The 21,239-nt window shown below is 39.8% G+C and overlaps 1 protein-coding gene across 4 annotated transcripts in view; it reads left to right on the top strand.

The window, feature by feature from the left end:
- Positions 1 to 12,542, top strand: part of KIAA1210 (KIAA1210 ortholog) — a 64,115-nt gene extending 51,573 nt beyond the window's left edge. For 3 of the 4 annotated variants that reach the window (XR_008451569.1, XR_008451570.1, XR_008451568.1), the window contains exons 12-13: positions 483 to 10,016; positions 10,500 to 12,542. Coding sequence is in view for 1 of the 4 variants with exons in the window: in XM_054076091.1 (XP_053932066.1) it covers positions 483 to 655 (173 nt within the window). In the remaining 3 variants the exon portion in view is untranslated. Of the gene's footprint in view, positions 1 to 482; positions 10,377 to 10,499 lie in introns of those variants that run through there. The other variant, XM_054076091.1, reaches the window with a different exon arrangement.
- Positions 12,543 to 21,239: the final 8,697 nt, after the last annotated feature.

The raw sequence follows: 21,239 nt of genomic DNA, 5'->3' as shown, positions 1-21,239 counted from the left end.
TTTTATTCCTAGATTTTCTTGCTCTCACAGAGCAGAATAAGCCTGTGGAATTCCTTGCTGTGCACCATCATTGAAATTAGGAGTTTGAAAAGACTAAGAAATGAGTTAGCCAAGAATATGAATTATAAAAATACTTGGGGCTATGATCTCCACATCCTTGAAGAATTTTGAAGAACGTCTTCATTTATCAGGGTTTAAATGCTTGCTATTGAGGCTGAGGAGGAAATTATTTTATGGGCGGATTATTCACTAACTGTTTAGTAGCAATTTTTCCATTGCAATAGCCAGTCGTCACTATGGCTGTCACTGGACCAGAGAGCGCTATCGATACCCTGCTTAACAGTTCTTCTGACTTATTTTTGAGTCGCAACCATTCTGGGCTATGAAACAATTGCTTTAGGAAGAAGGAAATATTTTTGGCAGAAAAGGAGTTTTTAACTCTCTAGCCTTCTGATGAGTGATGGATATCTTGTTGTTGGCAGGTAAAGTTGGACCTATTGCTCAGGAAGCATCTGTGATTCCTGCTGTTGAAAAGGAAGCAAGACACTCCTCTAACCTCCCAATGACACCATGCAGCCCTGCTGAACCACCATGGCTGTCCCTGGCCAAGAAGAAAGCCAAAGCATGGAGTGAAATGCCCCAGATCGTACAATAGTGAATGACTCCAGCATCCGTCTTTGTATTGCCAATAACTGCGTTAACTCCATTTAATCCCTTCTTTACTGTGACCGTTTTGCTGAGAAATAATAACAGCCTTAAAACTTTTGATCAGACTGTTGTATGTAACTACACAATGAAGAAATGCCTTTGCAGGCTTAATTTGAAGTATTAAGAAGCTGAATGTTTCCTACTACCAAATACTAGGAAAACTTGATCAATTTGTTACATCCTTACACATCTGACGGTGATGTTCCAAGAAGATGTGCTTCAGGCTTTTGAAACATTTCCTTTGCAAAATATGTTTTTATAGTTTCTGCAGACCATACGGTATTTTGTGCAGTGTGGCTTTGGCTAAGAACTTAATGTATGCTATAAAATAGACATAATGCTGGGTACTGACACCATGACTCTGACTTGTGGGCATTGAAGTTGTCATACTTCTTTCTCTAATGCTCTGGGATGGGTAGTCTGCTTCTCGTTCTTATTGGATGTATTTTGTGATAGCTGTAAGATCTAAACAGAATTGTAAGTTGGAGTAATTTGTGCTTTTGTTGGTTTGAAGTCACAATGCTTTGGGTCTCGTGCTTTGCTCATTGATACCTGCTGGAATGGCCCAGAGCCACACATCTGTTCCCTCCTATGTGCTCAAAACCCACCACACTCGAGCATGTGCTTTGCTTTCAGTTACACCTTTGGAAATGTAGGATATTTTGGGCATTCTACCAAAAAAAAAAAAAAGCCCATTATTTTATTATGGCAAGTAGCGATTTATTTTTTCATGGAATCATAGAATGGTTTGGGTTGGAAGGGACCTCTAAGCCCATCCAGTTTCAATCTCCCTACCATGGGTTGGGACACCTTCTACTAGGTCAGGTTGCTCAAAGCCCCATCCAACCTGGCCTTGGACACCTCCGGGGGTGGGGCATCCATGACTTGTCTGGGCAGCCTGGGACAGGGCCTCACCACTCTCACAGGAAAATATTTCTTCCCAATATCTAATCTCATTTGATCTAGGTAATTTTTGTGAGATTGCTTGGCCAATTGTCTCTCTTAAAGAGTGTGTTGGGGATGGGGACTACTTGCTGCCTAGAAGCAATGTTTTCAACAAATGCCACTGTACTCTTCATGTTCATGTGGATGTATATTTAGTCAGTTGTGTTTGATGTTGGTGGTCAAAGGGGCACCTGCTTTCCTCCTTGCCTCATCAGTCTTTAGCCAGTAACTCAACATCAGTCTAAGAATGTGCAGCTGGGAAAGGGTTACTCACTCAGGGCCTGGACTTGCAGTCACTTAAGTTGATGAAAGTTTTGCTATTGGCTTTGAAAGAAGCAGACACTTGAAAAAGAAGTGGCTCGAGTGGCAGTGGCACTTACCAGTCTTTTTCAGTTTTTTTCAGCATTGCACATTTGTGTAGTTTTTGTTTACAGTCAGTGCAATATTTGAAGCCTGACTTGGCTGATGGACAGCTTTGAGCTGGAAAGTCAGTAGGTATTTTTAAGGAAAATATTATCTATTGACAGTATTAACTGCAAAACAAAAAATCTGGTTTCAGATCAGCTCAAGCAAGACTTTAATCTTCCAGTCTTGGCCTGAATTGAATATGTAGCTCTTGCAGTTTGAGAACAGTATTAGTTAGGAGCTAGACTGTGATTTTTTGTTTTATATAGGTGAAAACTTACCCAGGTAGGCTCACTGAAGCTATGGATACTGTTTATTTTTTTACTGACACCAGGAAGACTAAGAGTTTCACATTGGCTTGGTAATCCATGCCTATTTTACTGCTTGTTTTTCTCTATTTTAGGAATCATATCTTCTCTTACAAAGAACTGTAACATTTGTATTTCTCTGAAACTTTTGAGTGTAATGGAAATGAACATACTCAGCTTTGATTCCTGAAGTTTTGTACAGCTGCCATCTCATCACAAGCTTACTGACCCAGTGTAAAATACGTGCATTTCTATATTCAGCAAACACTCATCTTTTTATTAATGTGGATTGTGATCCTTCACCCAAAGTGCTGCAAATGATACTCTAATCTCTCTTTCCCTGTGTCTGCTTTTGATCTTAATATTGTTTCTGTCTTTTATGTTTGATATGTATATATGTATTTGTAATCCTTGTCTTGAAGGAACACCTTTTGTATTCCGTTCCCATATTTTGTTTATGATTAAATGCTGTTGCCAGAGATCATGATATAATTTCTGGGAAAAGAAGAGTGATAATGGCCCTCATTCATTAAAGAAAAAGTACGAAGAGGTCTTTGGTCAATATAGACTCTACATATGGACATACTGCATAGATCTTGTTTTGAGATGATTTTGTGTGGTTTGGGACTGGTCATCACAGCTGGTCAGACTACTCTACCTATCTAGAACTTTAAAATGTCACCAGAGAGCTGATTGCTCTCCTTTTGTTTTGGAGTTATTTCTGCTTCAGTACAGGGTTGGCTTTTGCAGGCTGGCACTTGCGGTTGCAGGAAGCCTCGTAAATACTCGTTTCAGTGCTTTGGTGTTGCTGACATTTTTTTTGACATGTTTTGGTGTTGCTGTAGGACATTTTGGGGTTGCTTTGAAAAAGAAGAAAAACACATGAGAATCATGTGATGTTACATTTGAAATGTAATTGCCTTCTGGATTTCTGAGAGTAATGTTTTCAAGTTTCTGTCCGCAACCAAGAGAACAAAAAGCATAGGGGAATAATCGAACCTGGGTCTCGTGTTTTCACAAGAGTTTAGAAGATGGGATTTTAAGATAAACGTTGAAGGATCAGTGTTTATTGGTTCATTATATAGAAGTTCCTCTGTTAGTATGGCTTTGATTTTCTGTCATCCTAGACTAGGTTGTAGGTGTTTAATCGATGCAAGTAACTCATACAATGAGCTCCTTTGGGGTGCTTATTTCAAGACACAGTCACTATCTTTGACAATAAGCTATCTCCAAGTGCAGAGGTCATTGCAGAATGTGGCTGTGAGATGTGCAGACTCCGAATCTTCATCAGGGGCTGTAGGAAGCTGTTCCTGGAATTCCAGCTCACAGGACAGGCAGTGTCCTCTGGAGCGGGGCTGCCGTGTGGCAGCAGAGGGTGCTGGTGCCATCCCGAGGAAAGGCAGAGGTATTTGGGGATGCATTCCTTGTGTGCGGTGCTGGAGCTCCCATCGCCACAGAGAATGATGCTTTATTCCATTAAAACGGAGAGGTCTGAAAGAGAGGTGTATTTCCATTTGTGATTTCATGGAGGTTTTGGAGCTATAATGTATGGGAAACAACTTTACCCTGTTGTTACGAGAAGCACCTGAGAATTGGTGATACCAGCAGGGAAAGATAGGTTACACAGTGCATTCAGTCCTGCAGTGGGACCATGCCGGAAGGTTCATGAATGTGTCCAGAAAGAGCATTGCAGTTTGGCAGTTTAACTCTGCTGCTGGCTCGAGGCTGCTCTTCATCCTAGCCAGATGTGGCATCTGATGATGAGAGAGACAAATAGCAACTTGATGTGTACCTACCTGTAGATTCCTTTTGCTCTGACAGTGAGCTGTGGAGACTCAGGCTAAAAGACCATCTTTCATGATATCATCTAGGAATCTACTTGTATTATAATTAGGTGGGTTTGTGGACAAGAGGGAATGAGTCAGTTTAAATGAGAGGAAAAGACTCCAAATTTCCAAAGCTATGCACTTCTGCTCTAGCACAACACTGACAACACTTTTACTGTGAGAAGCTTGTGTACCTGTTTCTTTAAATAACCCAAAGAATAAATTGAGATATAACTAAGGAGCTGATACTTGGTTCAACTATTGTACTTAGAAGGAAAGTCTTAGAATAGTGAGGAAAGACTAACCATGCTGAAACACTGACCACCAGCCCTTTTCATGTGAGATAATTTGGATAGAGATGGCCTCTGTAACTAGTACTACATTATATCATTTGAAGTGCTGTAATATAAAATATTCAATGGAGTTTGTTTGGAAGCATTGCAGTATTCTCAGCTTAGAACAGCTGTAATTCCTGAGTTCATGCCACCTGCTCTGTTAAGTGCTTTTGAGATCAATACAGGAAAGATATCCTGTGAAGATGTTTTGTCCTTTAGAACTGCTACTGGAAGGTGACACATCCAAAAGGTACTGGTAATGAGGGATGCAATTAGCAAACTAATAAATAAGGCATACATCTCTTTTTGTCTTTTCCTCTATTTGTGTGTTAGCCTACCTAAATTTATGTTAAGGATTTATAATCTAGTTATAAGATTCTACAAACTTGTCTCGTCAGCTGTCACCAATGTGTTAGTAATGGTGATGTGGAACCTCTCTTGTTTAGGGAATCTGAACATCTGTTTAGGATTCTGACCTTGATTCCTTGCTTGGTGTAATTGTGCATTCTGTCTTCTACGTTGTCAGGAGGGATTGCACCCAAAGCATCAATACTCACTACAGGCTGTTATTGTTACGGTCTGGGTTAGTTCTTGGTGCAGAGGTTGACTGAAACCTCTGTTTTCCATAGAAAATGTTTTCAAATGTCTTTCATTGAAATAGGCAGGTGAAATAAATTGTAAATTCTGAACTTGGAACACAAACCCATGCTTCTGCCCAGAACAGAAAGGTTGCTCAGGTATATCCAGCTGAATGGACAAAGCGGCATGGCTGGATGAAGGTGAAGGACTAAGGAAAAATAACAGTTCAAGATGAGAAATAGAAGTCTTAGAGTGGGAGGCTACAATTCAAAATACTCTTCCATGGTGGGATAAATTTAAGCCCAAGGAAAGGTACTGAAAGAGGCCTTTAGATAGCAAAGCTCTTCATGCATCGCTTCTCTTTGCACATAAGGAAACAGGACTTTGTCTGTTTTTGTAAATGAACAGAAAAACATCAGAGATGCCTCCTGCCATCTGCAGCTTTTTATTTATTTCATCTGATGTAGTCCATGCATTTCCACTTAACTTGGTGCAGGAAAGGTGATGCTTTGTTACCAGACCTCATACCTTATTCTGAACCATGTTAGGCAGGTGAGCACTGCACTGCAAATCAGAGCATGTTGTGACCCGCTGGTCAGGTCTGCAGCAGTGCAGCTCTTTGAGTGGAAGTGCTCTGTGATCTGTCTGTTAAAATGCAGCTTTTCAGAAGTGAGCTAAGCCAAAATTTAGCAGCTTCCCCAGACCTGAGGGTCACATTATTGACTATGGAAAATGGGAGATGCTATTATTCTTACGATGGTAGGAGAGATTTAAAACCAAGCTATATGGCACATTATTGACTATGGAAAATGGGAGATGCTATTATTCTTACTGTGGTAGGAGAGATTTAAAACCAAGCTATATTAATAGCCGTTTGGTTTTTAGAGGCAGTTAGAAAAAAATCTATCTGAACGAGATTATGAAGTGTCAATTCTTAGACTGATCTATAAACCAAGTTAGTAACTAAACAAGAAAGAGGTATGAAAATGGCTGAGGAGCGTTTAATTGTTATAATTTTGTATGATGTAGAAATGAATAGGCAGCAAGGAGGGACTGATTGACAAAAGGAGCCTAAATGGAAAAGGTGGTTTGGTATTTGAAACTCCTGTTCCAGCCTTTCTTTGATTTGCCTTAGAATAGTCCTGTAAAAAAACCCCATAGCTCTAAGTATTCTTACATTTTGTTTGTGGAATCAAACCCACTTTTTAGTTACCTTGTTTTGTAGTCATCCGTATTTTACAGCAATCTAGTGAAAAGCTGACTGGTCCAAGATCACATACCTGTCTATGCTGGCAATGCTGCTTTGTTCCAAGTTTACTGTAACCTATTTTGTTAAGCTAATGCTTCATTACATTTTCCCTATTAAACCGTTGCAGCTGCAAATTAATTTTGGGTTGCAGGTGTTTTTCCAACACGGAAGTGTGAGGTTAACTGCTTCAAAATAAGAAGCTTTCCACATTGCTCAGGGCTATCTTTCTGTGGCATTGAGAGAACTTTTTCCAAATTACACAGTAAGTTCATTGAAGCAACTGCAGCAAGGTATGGGAGAGGGTCAAAGTCCTGGGGCTGTGTTGTGTTTCCATAGAGTTTAAATTGCATGCAGGAGCCCTCCCTAATGGTGTCATCAGCACCGTTGGGAGCTAACAAAGCAGGAGGAGATGTTGCTGGCTGGCTCCTAGCGAGTGCGTCATTCCTGCTGTGCTAAATACCCACGTCACCAGTGACGTGGGCAAATGGAGTGAAGCGACAGTCATTGAGAACCAGTGGAGGGGTGATGTGCCCCCAGAGGTGCAGCATTTCACCAGATGTGCACGTGGGATGAAATAACTTCGCTGCACTTGGTGAGCTGTGGAAGTATGTTTTATTCATATTGGAATAAATAAACAGCTAGATGGACAAATTAGGATGTATCTCCATTAAACTAGAGCTCTGTTTTGAACATGAGGCAATTACTCTGTTTGGATCCTGAATCATACATGCTTCAAAGAGGAGGAACATACGTCTGTTTTAGTAGAGCATTTCAATGGTAAAGGGAGTTCTGCCCAGAGATGAGTGACTTGATCTGTACTTGCATGAATGCAAACTGGAAAGGAGCCTCATTTTGGTTGGTTTGTTTGGGTTTTTTTTTCCATTTTGACAAGATATTTTATTGCATAATCATTCTTACTGTTATGATCTCTTATAAAGATAACTGTCTCCTTACTTTACACTGTTTATAAAATAAGAGCTTTATCTGTGAGAAGGACCACATATCATGGTAGAATAATAGCTGGGAATGTGTACATTGCATGTAAAAAGCTAGGAGAATCAACATCACTTTTCTTGCTATTTATTTAATAGTTTCAGAGCATTATTTGCTACTAAAGCCCAAAGTCTGCAGAGTACTCTGGCATGGATCAGATGGGCCAGAGCTTGGGCTGACTGTGTGTAGCCTGTTGAAAGGTGTAGCACAGGTCTAGTCTAGTTCTTGACTGGCCACAGTGGAAATTGGATTTGGCCCCTTTTAAGGGGTGTTTAAGCGAAATGGAACAAAATCTCTCAGGAAAGTGGATTATTGTTTTTGATAGTCAATCACCTCATGCAAATTCGAGCAATGTAACTTGAGGGTTAAAATGACATGGGCTGTTGTGACAAAGCAATGTGGAATCACCCTTGGATGGGGGAAAGTTGGGTGTTACCCCTGGCTCCTTGGAATCCACGTCTGGTAACCTGGTCGGTGTGGCTCTGGGGCTGTGATCAGTCTAACACTCTAGGGGATGTGTTTGGCTTGGACTTACTGGATGTGAAGGTCTTTGCTTGTTCCTAGGTAATGCAACCCCAGACCTGATGATGTCAGTCAGAAGTTCTAAGCAAATTCATCTTCCCTAAAGGGAAGTTTGATAAGGTGCTCCTGGGAGTCTTCTAAATCCAAATGAAGAGTAGCCGTTTCATGCTTGCATCCGTGCCAACAGGCACCCTGCTCTACAGTACTCTCTGCTTTACTTTCAGACGGAAGGTCCCTACCGTGACACAGCAAGAGAAGTGTTTGTACAGCTTCAGTTCAGGGACTCTCATGAATGAGCTGCTGCCAGTCGTTGTCCAGATGTTATCTGTGATGTCTTTCGTAGTACATTTAATTAATTGTGTTTCCTACAGCAGAGGTGACCTTATGACTGTGGGACACAGGTTTGCCCCAGGATGTTCAGTTCACAGGTGGCAACACTCATTTGCATCTTCACCAAAGTCACTGGAATTGACTGGGATCGGGTGGCAATGTAATTTGTTAATGCTGGTTTATATCTTATTTCATCCTTTTTCTTATGGATTTCTCCTTTGAAAGCAGTGGCTTTAGTGAGATGATATCCGTGTACTGCCATGGCTAACTCATGTCTAGAGCATGCCGCTCCTCTAGAAAGACAGTTTGTATTCCTGGAAAGCCAATGGAATAGCAGAGGGAGCTGGGAGGGAGCAGTGGGATGCTTGGACTCCTCTGCGGAGACTTTAGGTGTGCCAGAGCTTGTTCCTCTCCCTGCTTCACCTTCTCTGCCCTGGCAAGCAGTTCTGACACCTGGCTTAGGTTGCCACATCCAGTGCTGCGCTGGAGGCTGCTGTGGATACCGGAGTCTCAGGATCTGAGCCAGCCTCGAGCTCCGCTGCTGCAGGAGAGCGGCAGTGCCAGTGCTAACCATGCGCTGCTCATGTTCTCCCCAGCCAAGACCGGTGGCTCAGCTTCCTGGGGGCACTCGGCTGCCGTGTCGCGGGTGCAGAGCCTTGACGTTTATTTACTCTCCCCTAGTGCTTCCCTTGCTGTGCTGATGTAACCAAGGCCATTGCATAATAACCTGTTATTCAAAATGAATTTCTTGTAAGCTTTTGCCGTGTGAAAGAGGTTGAACCAGCAATGCGGGCGGTGTCCAGAGCCAGAGCTGCCGGGACATCTGATTTATTTCCCTTGGACAGTTTGTCAGTCTTCTCACTCTTGTTTAATAATAGGAATTTTAGAAGCATGCACACACACTTTTGTATTTACTGAGCAGATCAACCCAACCATTTTCCAGATAAAACTAATACTTTTGCTAGACTTTTGCATTTGTTTTTATTAACAGTATGGGTCTGTAACCACAGTGCTGCAGCAAAGAGTTTTCCTTTCAGGTAGTGACTTAAACAACAACAGACTTAATGCATTTTTCCAAAGAAATGTAAAATAACAAGAAGGATTTCAGTGCTAAGTGGCGCTTTGGGCTTTCTTTCAGATTTCAGGAACAGCTCTGTCAGTCAGGAGTAAATCTAGTAAAGCCAATGGAATTAGTTTGGTCTAAATAAGATTATAATTGGGTCTTTTTGTTTCTGCATTGCTCAAAAATAAATCCTAGTGAATAACTTGGGGCCAAGTCTCCTCCTAACTATGCTGAAGTTGTGGGAAATTGCTCCAAATTCACACTGGATGAGAGTCTACAGTGAAAAAATTGTTGACCAACTGTTTCCTAGGTAGTTCTTCTAGTACTTGACTTGTAATTAATAGCTGTTTCTTACTAAAAATACTGTTTTATTGGCTTCTTTTGAGTTTCTCAATTTTGCTGCAGACATTTCTTCCACTGAACTTTGGCAAAGTGGGAGGTTTCACAGGCTGAGCACAGCTAACTCGGCTCATGTTCAAGGCGGGGGGGATGTGAGTTGGCATCAGACTGGGTGCCACCACGTGTCACCTAGTGTCAGCATTACTGATATAACGCAGTGCCTGTGGTGTAGTGGCTTTTGGCTTAGAATGGACTAACGTCTGCCTGACTCCAAAAGAAGGCAGGGCAAGGTCACATCTCCCTGCAAAACGGTGTAGGCGTTTCCAGAGTCACGTTCTCCATTTATGTTTATGGTGGATCCAAGCTAGAAAACTACATTTTGAGCTAGACATAACGTTCTCCAGAGTTCAACAAGTAAGGTTTTGGTATTGTGAAACTGTAATTCAGATGCACTGCTCTGATCCACATCTGGGTCTGAGCTCCCTCAAAGCCTGGGGATGTATAGAGGACTGGGTTTGCTTCTGAGCCCATGAAATTTTCTTATAAACTGTCTTCATTTTGAACTCAGTCTGTTAACATACAGCCTAACAGCAGAATTGCTGCTGCTATCAACATAATCATAAATATTTCTCTAATAGCCAAACCTGACATTCGGACTTTAATTAGTCTGATTATGTTTAATAATAAATTTTAGTAATGCTTCAGATATATTTTTTAACTGGTGAAGCTGCTAATCAGTTTTGCAGAACTGGCATTCAGTGGGCTTTACCCACTTTAGGGATTTACCTTTCTTGAAGACAGTATTTATCCCTGGCTAAAAAGATGACTATCTTTATATTTCTGAGATCATCAAACGAATCTTTACTTTCTTTTTTTTTTTTTTTTTTTTTTTTGTAGTGCAGTGAAGTGCATCATTATTGGTTTGGAAGAAATGGATTTGTGGGAATGGTTCATCTACCATATGAAGGTAGGTCTTAATTTATTTCGGTTTTCTGTGGTACTTGAATTGATCAGTTACCAGCTCTGTGCTTAAAGAATGAAATAATAGCTACAGCGATGAACAAGTTACTGGTTATTGGAGCAGCAGCGAAGTGCCTGTGTGTCTAAAGCTGGCATGCCAAGTTTGTCTACCAAGGAAGGGATGAAAATAGGAAACTGGTTTCGATTCTTGTTTTCCTGAGGAATGTCTGTGTATTTTGCTCCGAGGAAGGCAGGTAGCAGACAGACCTTTTGCCTTGTTTTTAGTAGGCGTTCTAATTTGCTCTCACCTGATACAGTTTTAAACTTGCCTAAAGGTGTTTCCTGGGATATAAAAGGGCTGCAAATTTGCCTCCTAGCACTGGCTTTCTGTAGAAGCTTGAACAGCAGCTTTTTTGCTCTTGTGAGACAAGGCTTTGTGAGACATGTGAGTCCCTGCAGGACTTGTGGGTGTTTGTCCAACGTGAAATGATGGTTTCTCATCCGGTGCCTTTGCTCAACTATCACTGGTGCAACCTGCCTCCACGGAACAAGCCCGGCAGAAACTTTTCTTAAAAGATTGAGGGAAAAAGTTGGTCTCTGGCAATAAAATGCTGTTTTTATTTTAGGCATCTCGGTGTACGAGTGAGGAAAGGAATCTGATTAGCACATTTGCCAGAGAAATGAACCAATGGGGAGGTGAAAATATTAATAAAAGATAGAGTTGATTTATACTCAAACTGGCCTTTAAATTTGCAGTATATGCTGTAAGAACATGCTTATATAACCTCTATTTCTATTCATAAAAGTTTATGTGGGTCTATATGGAATTATGCATTTAAAATTAATCCACTGAGGCAGCCCACTGAGATGCCACTTCTCATTTAGTAACTGCATTAAGGACTTTGTGCTTCATTTAGAAACTGTTAGAAGCTTGCTTTGTTCTGTGGAGGGGAACTGGGCTGCCAGATCCAGACTGGCTGTTATAAGGGTTAAAACAACCATCTCTGTGTCTCTCTCTGTGAGTTACCAGTAAAACTCTATCCTTGACTTGTGTGACCTGACTCATGCAGCTTGGCTGAACCTGACAAACGCTACTGACTTGCGTCAGATTCTTAGAAGGGATTAATGAAGATGTTTTTCTGAGGTTAGGAACAGCTGATTCTGACTTTGCAAGGCTGTGAGGACCCAAAATGAACAGACACACACATTAGGTTTTATACCACTAGCTGTAATTCAAGTTTATTCAGTGTCTTGTTTGTGTAGTTTTCCAGTTCCTCAGACACTGCAAAAAGGTTAAAAGCTCTTCTAGATGTTTATGTGGATTTCATCTAAGAAATCTTAGGCTCTTTGCTCTTTTTATTTGCATCCTCCAAGGTGTAATTCTGCTTTTAAAATGGCTGCAAAATGGTATTGTGAGGCTCTGTGTTGAATCTGAATTAAACTTCTTTAGCTTAAAAATAAAAGCACACCAGTTCTGCATATTCACACTGTGATGTAAAATACAGATTGAGATGTCTAGATGGCCTATCTCCCTCATCACCAAAAATTACTTGTTTTAGGAATGGCTGCCATTACCGACTCTGGGCAAACCTATTGTCTTCCTATTTTGCTTTTGGTTGTTATTGTTTTTATTATTAAGGTAGTGCTTTGTGACTGTTTAAAAAAAATTACTAAATACCTCGCAAGCCTTTCAGTTTGTATTTCTCACTCTGGGAACTGTGGTCATACCGCCAAAGTGTTTGTCTCCTGAATATTTAAGAAGTTAATTTTGTGAATGCTGAAGCTGCAGAAGTTTGCTCTCGTACAGAGTTGTGTGCTTTCTCTTTCATATTTCCCACCGCATCTGTCGCCCCCATCCTTTGTCCCTTGTGCCATCCGCTCCACATTGTAGCTCATCTGGAACCACTTGGGAGCTCACCACTTCCTCAGTGTGTGTGTGACTGGTTGGCAGTTTCAAATTGGAAAGGGGGTGCTAGAAATCTCAAAAAAAATAAGAAAAAAAAGGGTTAAAAATCAACCACCTGGTTCAAAACATATCAGAGATGGTGGAGAGGCATTTTGACTCATTTTGCAAGTGAAGCTTCTGTAGAAAACTAGGCTAGAAGTATTAATACTTGTAAGAAGAACATTTGTTTTTGCATTCTGTCTCCATTTACATTTAGCAAACAGAACTCGTTTTATTTCCTTCTTTATTTGTGTGTGAGAGAATTAATATGTGTGATTTACTAGAGGGAAGCTAAGTTGAAGAAAAGGATTTTTATGTAAGTACCAAAAGTGCTTAGTCCCCTGATCATTTTTATCTGCTAAGGGATTAAATTCCATAGTCTAGATTCAACTGCTATAAAAATTTCGTCTCTTGCGTGTATGACTGTGCTGTATCAGATGAGAGTTTCACTGCTGCAGGGTGTCATGCAGCCAATCCCAGAGAGGACTTTGACTGTCAGGGTAGAAACTTAACTGAGATTCAGTAGGTAAGGTAAATAACATTTATGTGTAATGACCTTATTTAGTATAGTCTTGCTTTTACCAGATCTGCAATGAAATGAAAGCTGATATCCTTGAAGTTATTTAGGTGTCGCAGTAATTCAGTGTAGAAATGGATGTCTGAGTATTTGGGGAGCTGAAATTTAATTGCAAAACAGCGAGCATCTTAAGGAAAATATTATCAATTATTAAAACAGATCAGAAACATCTTTTTCTAAATCTCACCATTTTAAGGACTCCTTACACCTTTATTTGTGTTTAGATCAAGGGTAAATAAAAGCATAAAATTAAACATTCATTTTAATATGTGAAAAGCAACTGGTTGCATAACTGTCAAGTTATGAAACCTATATTTTTGTCCTCTGCATCCTGAACATCTGTGGCCTATATTTAATTGCAGTTTTCAACTTCAATTTGAAGAAACAATGTTTAGCCTGAAGACAGAAGCGATCTGTGTAGTGAAATCAGCTGAACAGTGGCGTCGAGTCTCACTTGCTAACAGAAAAGGCGTTTTATACATGTTCTAATTTAGCAGTTGTATGACTTTGATAGTTTAAATACAGTTAAGAATACTCTCGTGTTCTGATCAATGTGAAGAAAGGAAATATTAAGACATAGAGGGATTGTAACTCAAGGGGAACAGGTGCATAAGGCTAGAAATGTGGAGCCATATTGTGGTATCAATTTTTAAGCAGAAATCCATACTGATTTCAAAAGGGAGTAATTCTGATGAAATATTAATGAAACGATATGATATGGCCCATGGGCAGGAAATAACGAAATGGAGAAAGTAAAAGAAGGCAGTACAAGTAGGGAAAATAATATGAACTGCAGAACCAAAGGGAACGAGAGACCACAGAAGTAATATTCGTGAAAAGCCTGGAGAATGATGTAGAGAGAATGTTGTGCGTGGAGTGGCAATGTGATCTCTCATCACCTTTCGTATAGCAGTGCGTGCTGCCAGGGAGCTTCAGCCCAGGTTTGCAGCTGCAATCTGTATTTTGCAGTCGGTCCATATAACAGACAGCATATTTCTGTTTTATTCTGTTTTCTTCTGGTTTTCAACTTGTAATTCAAATCTGACTACTGAACTGCACTGGTGACTCAGAAATGTCTAAGTGGCGTCCTTATAATAGGGGAATAAGACGGAGCCTTCATGTAGAAGTAGAAAGGTGAGGATTGAAGGATTCTCATTATAGTCTTCCAAAATGCTGGTAGGCTTCTGAAATTTTGCTTTCAGTTTGCTTCCATTTCATTGTAGCTGTTAAAACAAGTTCAGGGTCTCAATAGGCTTCTTTGCCCATGTCTGAGTTAGAAATCAGGATGTCTGCAAATGAACACTGCTGGAAACAAGGCAAGTTGCACAGTTCTAGTTTTAAAACAAGTTCTGTTGTTTGAAGCAAATCTTAGATGTGTTTCCCAGGTACAACCTTGATGAGCTATCTTGTGTTAGAACTACAATTTCTTCCCAATACAAAAGGATTTATGTTTACAGAGGTAAGGAATTCTAAATCTCCGGTTTCTGTCCACATATCTCCTGAAATAAAGGTGGTTTGTCTTAGGATAGGCTGTTCAACAGTGAAAGCTTGTTCTCGTAGCTATGGCATTCAAGAGCCCCATCAACTAGGTATCCCAGTTAGCTGAATTGAAGGTGGAACTATTTCCATCTCCTATTAAAACATAGCTTCTACTAGTTTTCTGCCAGAGACGTTTTAAGTATTCTGTTTTGAGAGTTTTCTAACACACCGCCATTCATTTCTCCATGTTGGAGGTGTTGATTGAGACCACAAAGAAGGAACCTTCAAAACATGTGCCAGCAAAATGTGTAGATGTTTATGCAGGCAGCACTTCCCTTATTTAAAGAAAATGCTCTAAGATGTAAATTTTGTAATTTTCTGAAATAGCGAGGACATTTAAAGAGCATCTGTGGATTAGTCTGAGTAAGTTTGTTCTGTAAATTGCTTGAAAGAAAACAGACTCTTCCTAGGTATTGCAACAACTTGTTCCCAGCGCTTCAGCTTAATACACTAAATGAAAATGCAGAGGAAGCAACACAATATTGGATGAACCTGTTTCAGAACATTGGCTAGGCCACAAAGCAAGTAATTAACAAGCTGAATGAAGCATTTAAGCCCACGCCTTATCATTTATGTAACTAACCTTTGAGTTTTGGACGCACTGGTATGCTGCAGTGAAGCCTACACAGTGTTTCTTTTATGTCTGTGTATTGAGCAAATGGGAAATGCATACCCTGCCATTTGTTTTTCACATTTTCAGCACTTATCAGAGTTCTCTGCCTGAGTGATCTTATATTGCAAAAATGTACGCCTCTCGGTCCATTTTTCTGTAGCGCAGTATAAATCTAGATGAGTCTCAGGCTAGTTATGCGCGTGGGGGGATATATTCTACATTTAAGGGTGCTTTGGAGCACCCTTTTGGAGTTTAAAGCATGATTAGTAGCACTAGAAAAGAATTAATTGACTGCCACTTTTCACCAAAGCAGTGAGCAACAAAAAAGAACGGCAGGGGATTCAGCAAACTTGTTTATGGGGGCAGCCTTCACAAACAGCTTGGGAAACAAAACGGGAATGCTGTAAACTGATGTCATCTGATTGAGAGGTCTGAAAAGACGTAGTTTCCATCCTTGCACCACATCTGTTTTTCCCATCCTGAGAAATGCTGGGCATGTTAGGAATACTGAGACTGCTGATGACAACATTAGCTTCCTATAGAGCAACCAGGATTTAACAGTGGTGAATAACATCACCTCTGCACTTGGAGAATGAGTCATTTTGCTTATTAATTCTCTCGCTTTCGTCTCTCCCTCCTCTTCTTTTCCACATCACTTTATAACTAGACTTATTTGGAACTCTTGTAAGACAAACACCGTTTCTCCTTGGCGGGAGGGAAATAAAACAGCATACTAACACAGTTACATAACCGTGCTACGCATGCATAAAATGAGGTCATTTTGATTAATATATTTATCTGGTGTGCAGCTGTAACGGGAGATGCAATTGTGATTAAAAGAGCACCGATTTATTTTGTCTCTTTGCAATAGTGTTCAGTTTTCATAACTAATACCCCCAAACTTGATGGGAGTTATTTGTTAGTTAATGTCATGATTTATGCCACTGAGCTGTGGTCCTGGCCCTCCAAACCTTGGAAGATCTTTGTAGTGTGGAAACAAAACTTCCTTTCTCTCTCAGAAGTTTATTAAGAATTCTGCAATAATTAATTTATTAGAAGTAATCTAGTAAAATGCACATAGAAGCAGGAAAAAAAGAGGCAAACTGTGGAATAGCTTAAAGTTGAAGATGTTGCTGAGTGATGGAGAAAGCAAAAGGGCAAGAGATGAGTGATAAACCCCGCTACAGTGGTCTGGTAAAAAAAAACTGAGCAGCAAACAGCAAATGGTTCTACTATTATCTATTGGAGTGAGAGAACCGGTAGGATCTGCTTTTGGAATACAAGCAGATGTATTTTTCTTTTGGGATGTTGAATTGCCATTCTTCAAAGTTCTGACGCATCCGGTTCTATTTCGGTGTGATGACTCCTAACTAGACACGTTGGGCGGCTGCTGCTCAGAAGCCAGCATTTTAAAACACTGTGTTTTTCTGTTCTACTCTTTCTGGGAAAAAGCTCGTTATTCAAGTGCTGGCTCTAACCTTTAGTTACCCTGGTTGCATAACTGGAAAGCAGCATCCCACCATGCACTTCTGTGACCCAGTTGTGCCTTTCCAGTACTGACTTCATGAGTTATGAAAGGTGTGTCTGCCAAATTGCTACAGAAACATTTACTCCACTGACCCTGATTTCCTAAATGTTATATAGTCATCATCCACTAAGGTCTGAAAACCAATGTAAAGGCATGTGGAAAAAAACCCTAATTCAGCCATACCAAAAATCCTCTGCATGCTCTTTAGCCTTAATAGAGCCTGGGCTTCTCATTGATAAAAAATACTTGTAGAAATCACTTTTAAATCATAATGTTTCAGTAATCGTTCAAAATGAATTTTAGATGGTACATTCAGTACTAATAGTCACAGTACAAATCATTGACTCATCCAAGGCAGAGACTGAATAACAATCACTTTGTTGAACTAACTTACAGTCTAAATTGTGATGTTCAGCATTCACATTTTCTACACTGTCTGCAGACTTGCTAAAATCCTTCCACATTATCCTGTCATCTATTACCATGATTTCTACTCATGACGACATCTCCATGTGGACGAGACTGAACTTCGGATATACCACAGAGAGAAAAGTATTTATTACCAGCATTCCTTTTACAGAATCTTTCTGTAGCTCATAGAAATCACAAAAAAGCCATGTGCTTAGTTTTCTTTTCCATCACATAACACGGCATAAGTCAGTTACATAAATAAAGTCACTTACATAAATAGCTTAATTCTCCTTTCGTTTATGGCATTATAAATCAAGAGCAGATCTGCTGAAACAAAAGATGTTCCACTGGCATAAAACCAGTATTGACAGCATCCTCAGGCTTTCATCATATAGATTCTTGCAGCTGCTAATTTTTTTTGCTTTAGCAGCTTCAAAGCATTCCTACTGTAAGATGCAAACAGTTTAGTATGTGGCAGGTAAGTGCTACTCTTCACAGCAAATCTTGCTCTTTATGTCAGCTCTTTATGCTGGTTTTCAGGTAGCCTGTGTATATTAATTTATGGTATCAATATGCAATTTATCTGACTGGTTAGTTAAAAAGATCATTTCTGTTTACTAGTTAACATGATTTGTTCTGTTCTTCTCTTGTGTAGTTTCCACATAACCTAGTATTAGTGACTGCTGATAAAAATGTCTTTGAAAACTAGAAATATATATGTAAAAAAAAAACCCCACAAGCCCTCTCCTACAACAGTTTAGTGAAGAATTTTCTCTTCTTCCTTCTTCTGTACATGTGACCAAGAGGATGGTAAATGGCAACTTTACATTGTTCTTTACTGTGATTAGTATGGAATAAAGATCAGTCAGTTCCTGACTGCTACAGCAGAGCCTGGATAACTGTTAGATTAAGAAGTCAGTTACACCTTTTGAAGATAAAAAATGCTGCTGTCACTCTGCCATAGAGAGAACCACAGCACATTAAGAGACGTGGCAAGATTTTGTGGCATCTCACTCCAGAATTAAAAGCATATTCCAGCTGAACGACAGAATTGTCCAAGCTGTGGGAGGCAACAGGCAGGAGCTATGAAGTGGCCCAGCCCCTTGCTCAGTGTGGCACAGCCCTGATCCAGCTCCCTGGGAAGTTTTAGTCAGGGAACGGCAGCAGGAAGCCAAGGCTGGCTGGAGTAGCTTCCCTTGAACTGCTTTACATGATAGAGATCAGTAGCACTTTTTGATGATCATTTTAATATGAAACATTATGTAAGTGTAGATGACTTTAGACTATTTCAAATATTATTTGAATAAATCCATGTGGGTACACTGCTATAAAATGAGAACACAGTGAACAAGTATCAGGGAAATAATTTGCTATCCTATATTTGGTTTAATTTTCTTTATACTCCACCTAAACCCCACTTTTTTCTATAGCCATTCTAAAAGCTCTTGGAATTAATGAATGAAAAGGAACACTTTAAACCAAGATGTTCCCAAGCAAAGCTTCAGCTTTGACTATTTACTATTTTCTGATGGAAAAGCACTTCAGCCAGAACATTTCCTCTACTCTGATGCAAACGTACTTTGTTACAGTGAACAGCAGTCTTGACATAATTAGTTGCTGCCTTACCATATACAGATCTAGCCGGTGCCCTGGATTCTAAATTAAATACAGGGCCTGAACAGCCTTATGTAAGAGACCAGTGAGCTGATCTCCGAGAGCAGGGGTGGCTGGGACTCGTGCAGCAAGGCACAAGTGTGCCACATCTTGCTTAAATGACAAGGCATAGGGAACAGCCCAGACATAGGGAACTTCTGGCACCTCTTATGCTTTTTTAACCTTTTTAGTGGATTAAGTTAGGGAGTCACTCCTCTCAGTGTTGGGTAAAACTGTTCTCTTGATTTTTTCTGAGGGGTTGAGGATTCTGAAAAATCTCATGGAACTTAAAAGGTCTTTCACTGCAAACAGTCCTTTCATTGCCTCACAGCCATAGTTTAAAAGCAGCTAGGACTCATTCCTGCTTGAGACTGTAGATGAAAAGGTATCCTGGTTATAGTTTTAAATTACAGAACCTGTAAGTCAAACAATAATGCATGAGAGGAACCCAAGTCCAGACAGGTGCATGGCAGGCAGTGGTGTAACCCAGGCCCTCTTCCCTGCCCAGTTTTCTTACTTTGCAACAGCAGGGGGGGGGGGGGGAAAGCACTTTCTGTGCTTTGTAGAGTATGAGGTTTGGACAACCACTTCTGTGGCTTGGTTCCTTCACCTCAGATGATATGTGACTGCAACATCCAGGATTTGTTCTTTGTTCCTTTATCTAAAATACTTAAAACGCAGCTCATAAGTAATGTTTGTTCACCCCTGTAGTTCTTTGTTATGCAAGCCAAAGAGAAAAGAACACAAAAATTTTAATTAGCAAACAACTCTCCACACAGACGTTGTTGGTACAACATAGTTATAAGTACATCTACAAACACATACAGGTTCTTTGGACTATGATTTTTGTAAAATATATTTTATATGACAATGTGAACAAATCTGGAAAAAAACAAATTACTTCAACCGTATGTAGAGGTAGCTGAACAGTTCTCTGTTCAGTGATATGAGAGTATAACTTCAGTTTCATTTCAAGTTCATTACAGTGCACAAAAGGATGTTTTACAAACAAATGGAATATACAAGTCCACAAAGAACTTTTTATTTAAAATGGCTTAATAGATATATTTCTGGCACTCCTGTAATCATACAGCTTGATGGAATTAAGTTGGACTAATATATGGTGCCAAATTAAGACATCTTACACAGATAAATCTTTTGCCCCTCATTTTTGTACTTCTCCCATTCCTCTCTAGGGAATTATAGAAGCTATTACATTGTTTTTGCTACACTTCTGCTCTGTAAACCTTTGTTCTGCAAATTGAATGTAAAGATTTAAAGGTGCATATGTTTATATTTATAAAATATATGGCTATGACTTTATTAAAAAGCTCAAGAATGGCAATAACAGAATACAGGCACTTCTATGTGAGGGTCACTTTAGACCTTATGGAACTCCACCGTTAGTAAGCAATTCATATGATACCTGGCCTGGATGAGTAAGTCAATGTAATAGTTCAGGTTTTCATTATCCACCGTTTTAATCCTGTCTAAGCAGATTAGTTTCTTGTACCCAGACAATATTTATTTAACAAAGTGTTTCAAAATAGTGACTTTGCTGAAACTACCATTTTTCTGTAGCTGTAAGACTTCCAGCAATGTAGTCTGCTTTGGAACAAACCCCAGGTGACCAAATGCTTCATTACAAGTCACACCAGCTACAAGTTTAGTTGCGAAGCTAACAAATTAAATGAAAATTAAGCAGGGGCTGAATTCATCTGATGTAGGACTCGGGGGACTGAGATCACTGCCCCAGGTGCATAGACCTCCACTGGGTTTTTATACACAAAAACCTGCAGTTAATTTACACATTTTTAAAATAAGAGTTTGTGAACATGTTCTCCATTCCAACACACTGCATTTAAATATAACTGCTCTCTTTCATTAATTTAAACACCAGTAAAACTTCAGCACCAAGTAGAAATCATTAAAAAACCATCTAAAACAAAACTTCATTCTATAAAGCTCTTTCTCTAAAACACAGATTAAGCCAGACCTGCTACATCCAAATCCCCATGATAATTTTTTTCTTCATTTTAAAATAATCTTTGGATTAAGAAATCCATGGTTTACGTGTTCTGTTAATAACCAGTAACACGGGGCAGGAGCATAGGCCAAGCAGTAGCTCAGCCATTCAGCAGGACAGCTGGTATCTGTTATTGCTACAAAGTAATGCAAGATAAGGTACTGGCTCTTGGAATTAAGAAAAATAACAATAGAGAAACTTTTACAACTAACACCAGATCGTCACTTAAGATGTAGTGTGACAACAGTCCACCACACCAGTGATGATTCACCATCCCATCATTTCACTATTAACACTACTGAACTACTTTCCACAGCTGTGTCCAAGTTCCCTGGCAGGTTTGACAGGTTTTCCTGATTAATCAAGTCCCATCTCAGGTTTACTT

The sequence above is a fragment of the Cuculus canorus genome, chromosome 10 (genome assembly GCF_017976375.1).
Source record: "Cuculus canorus isolate bCucCan1 chromosome 10, bCucCan1.pri, whole genome shotgun sequence".
In the NCBI taxonomy this organism is placed as follows: Eukaryota; Metazoa; Chordata; class Aves; order Cuculiformes; family Cuculidae; genus Cuculus; species Cuculus canorus.
This window is presented reverse-complemented; position numbering and strand designations above follow the sequence as displayed.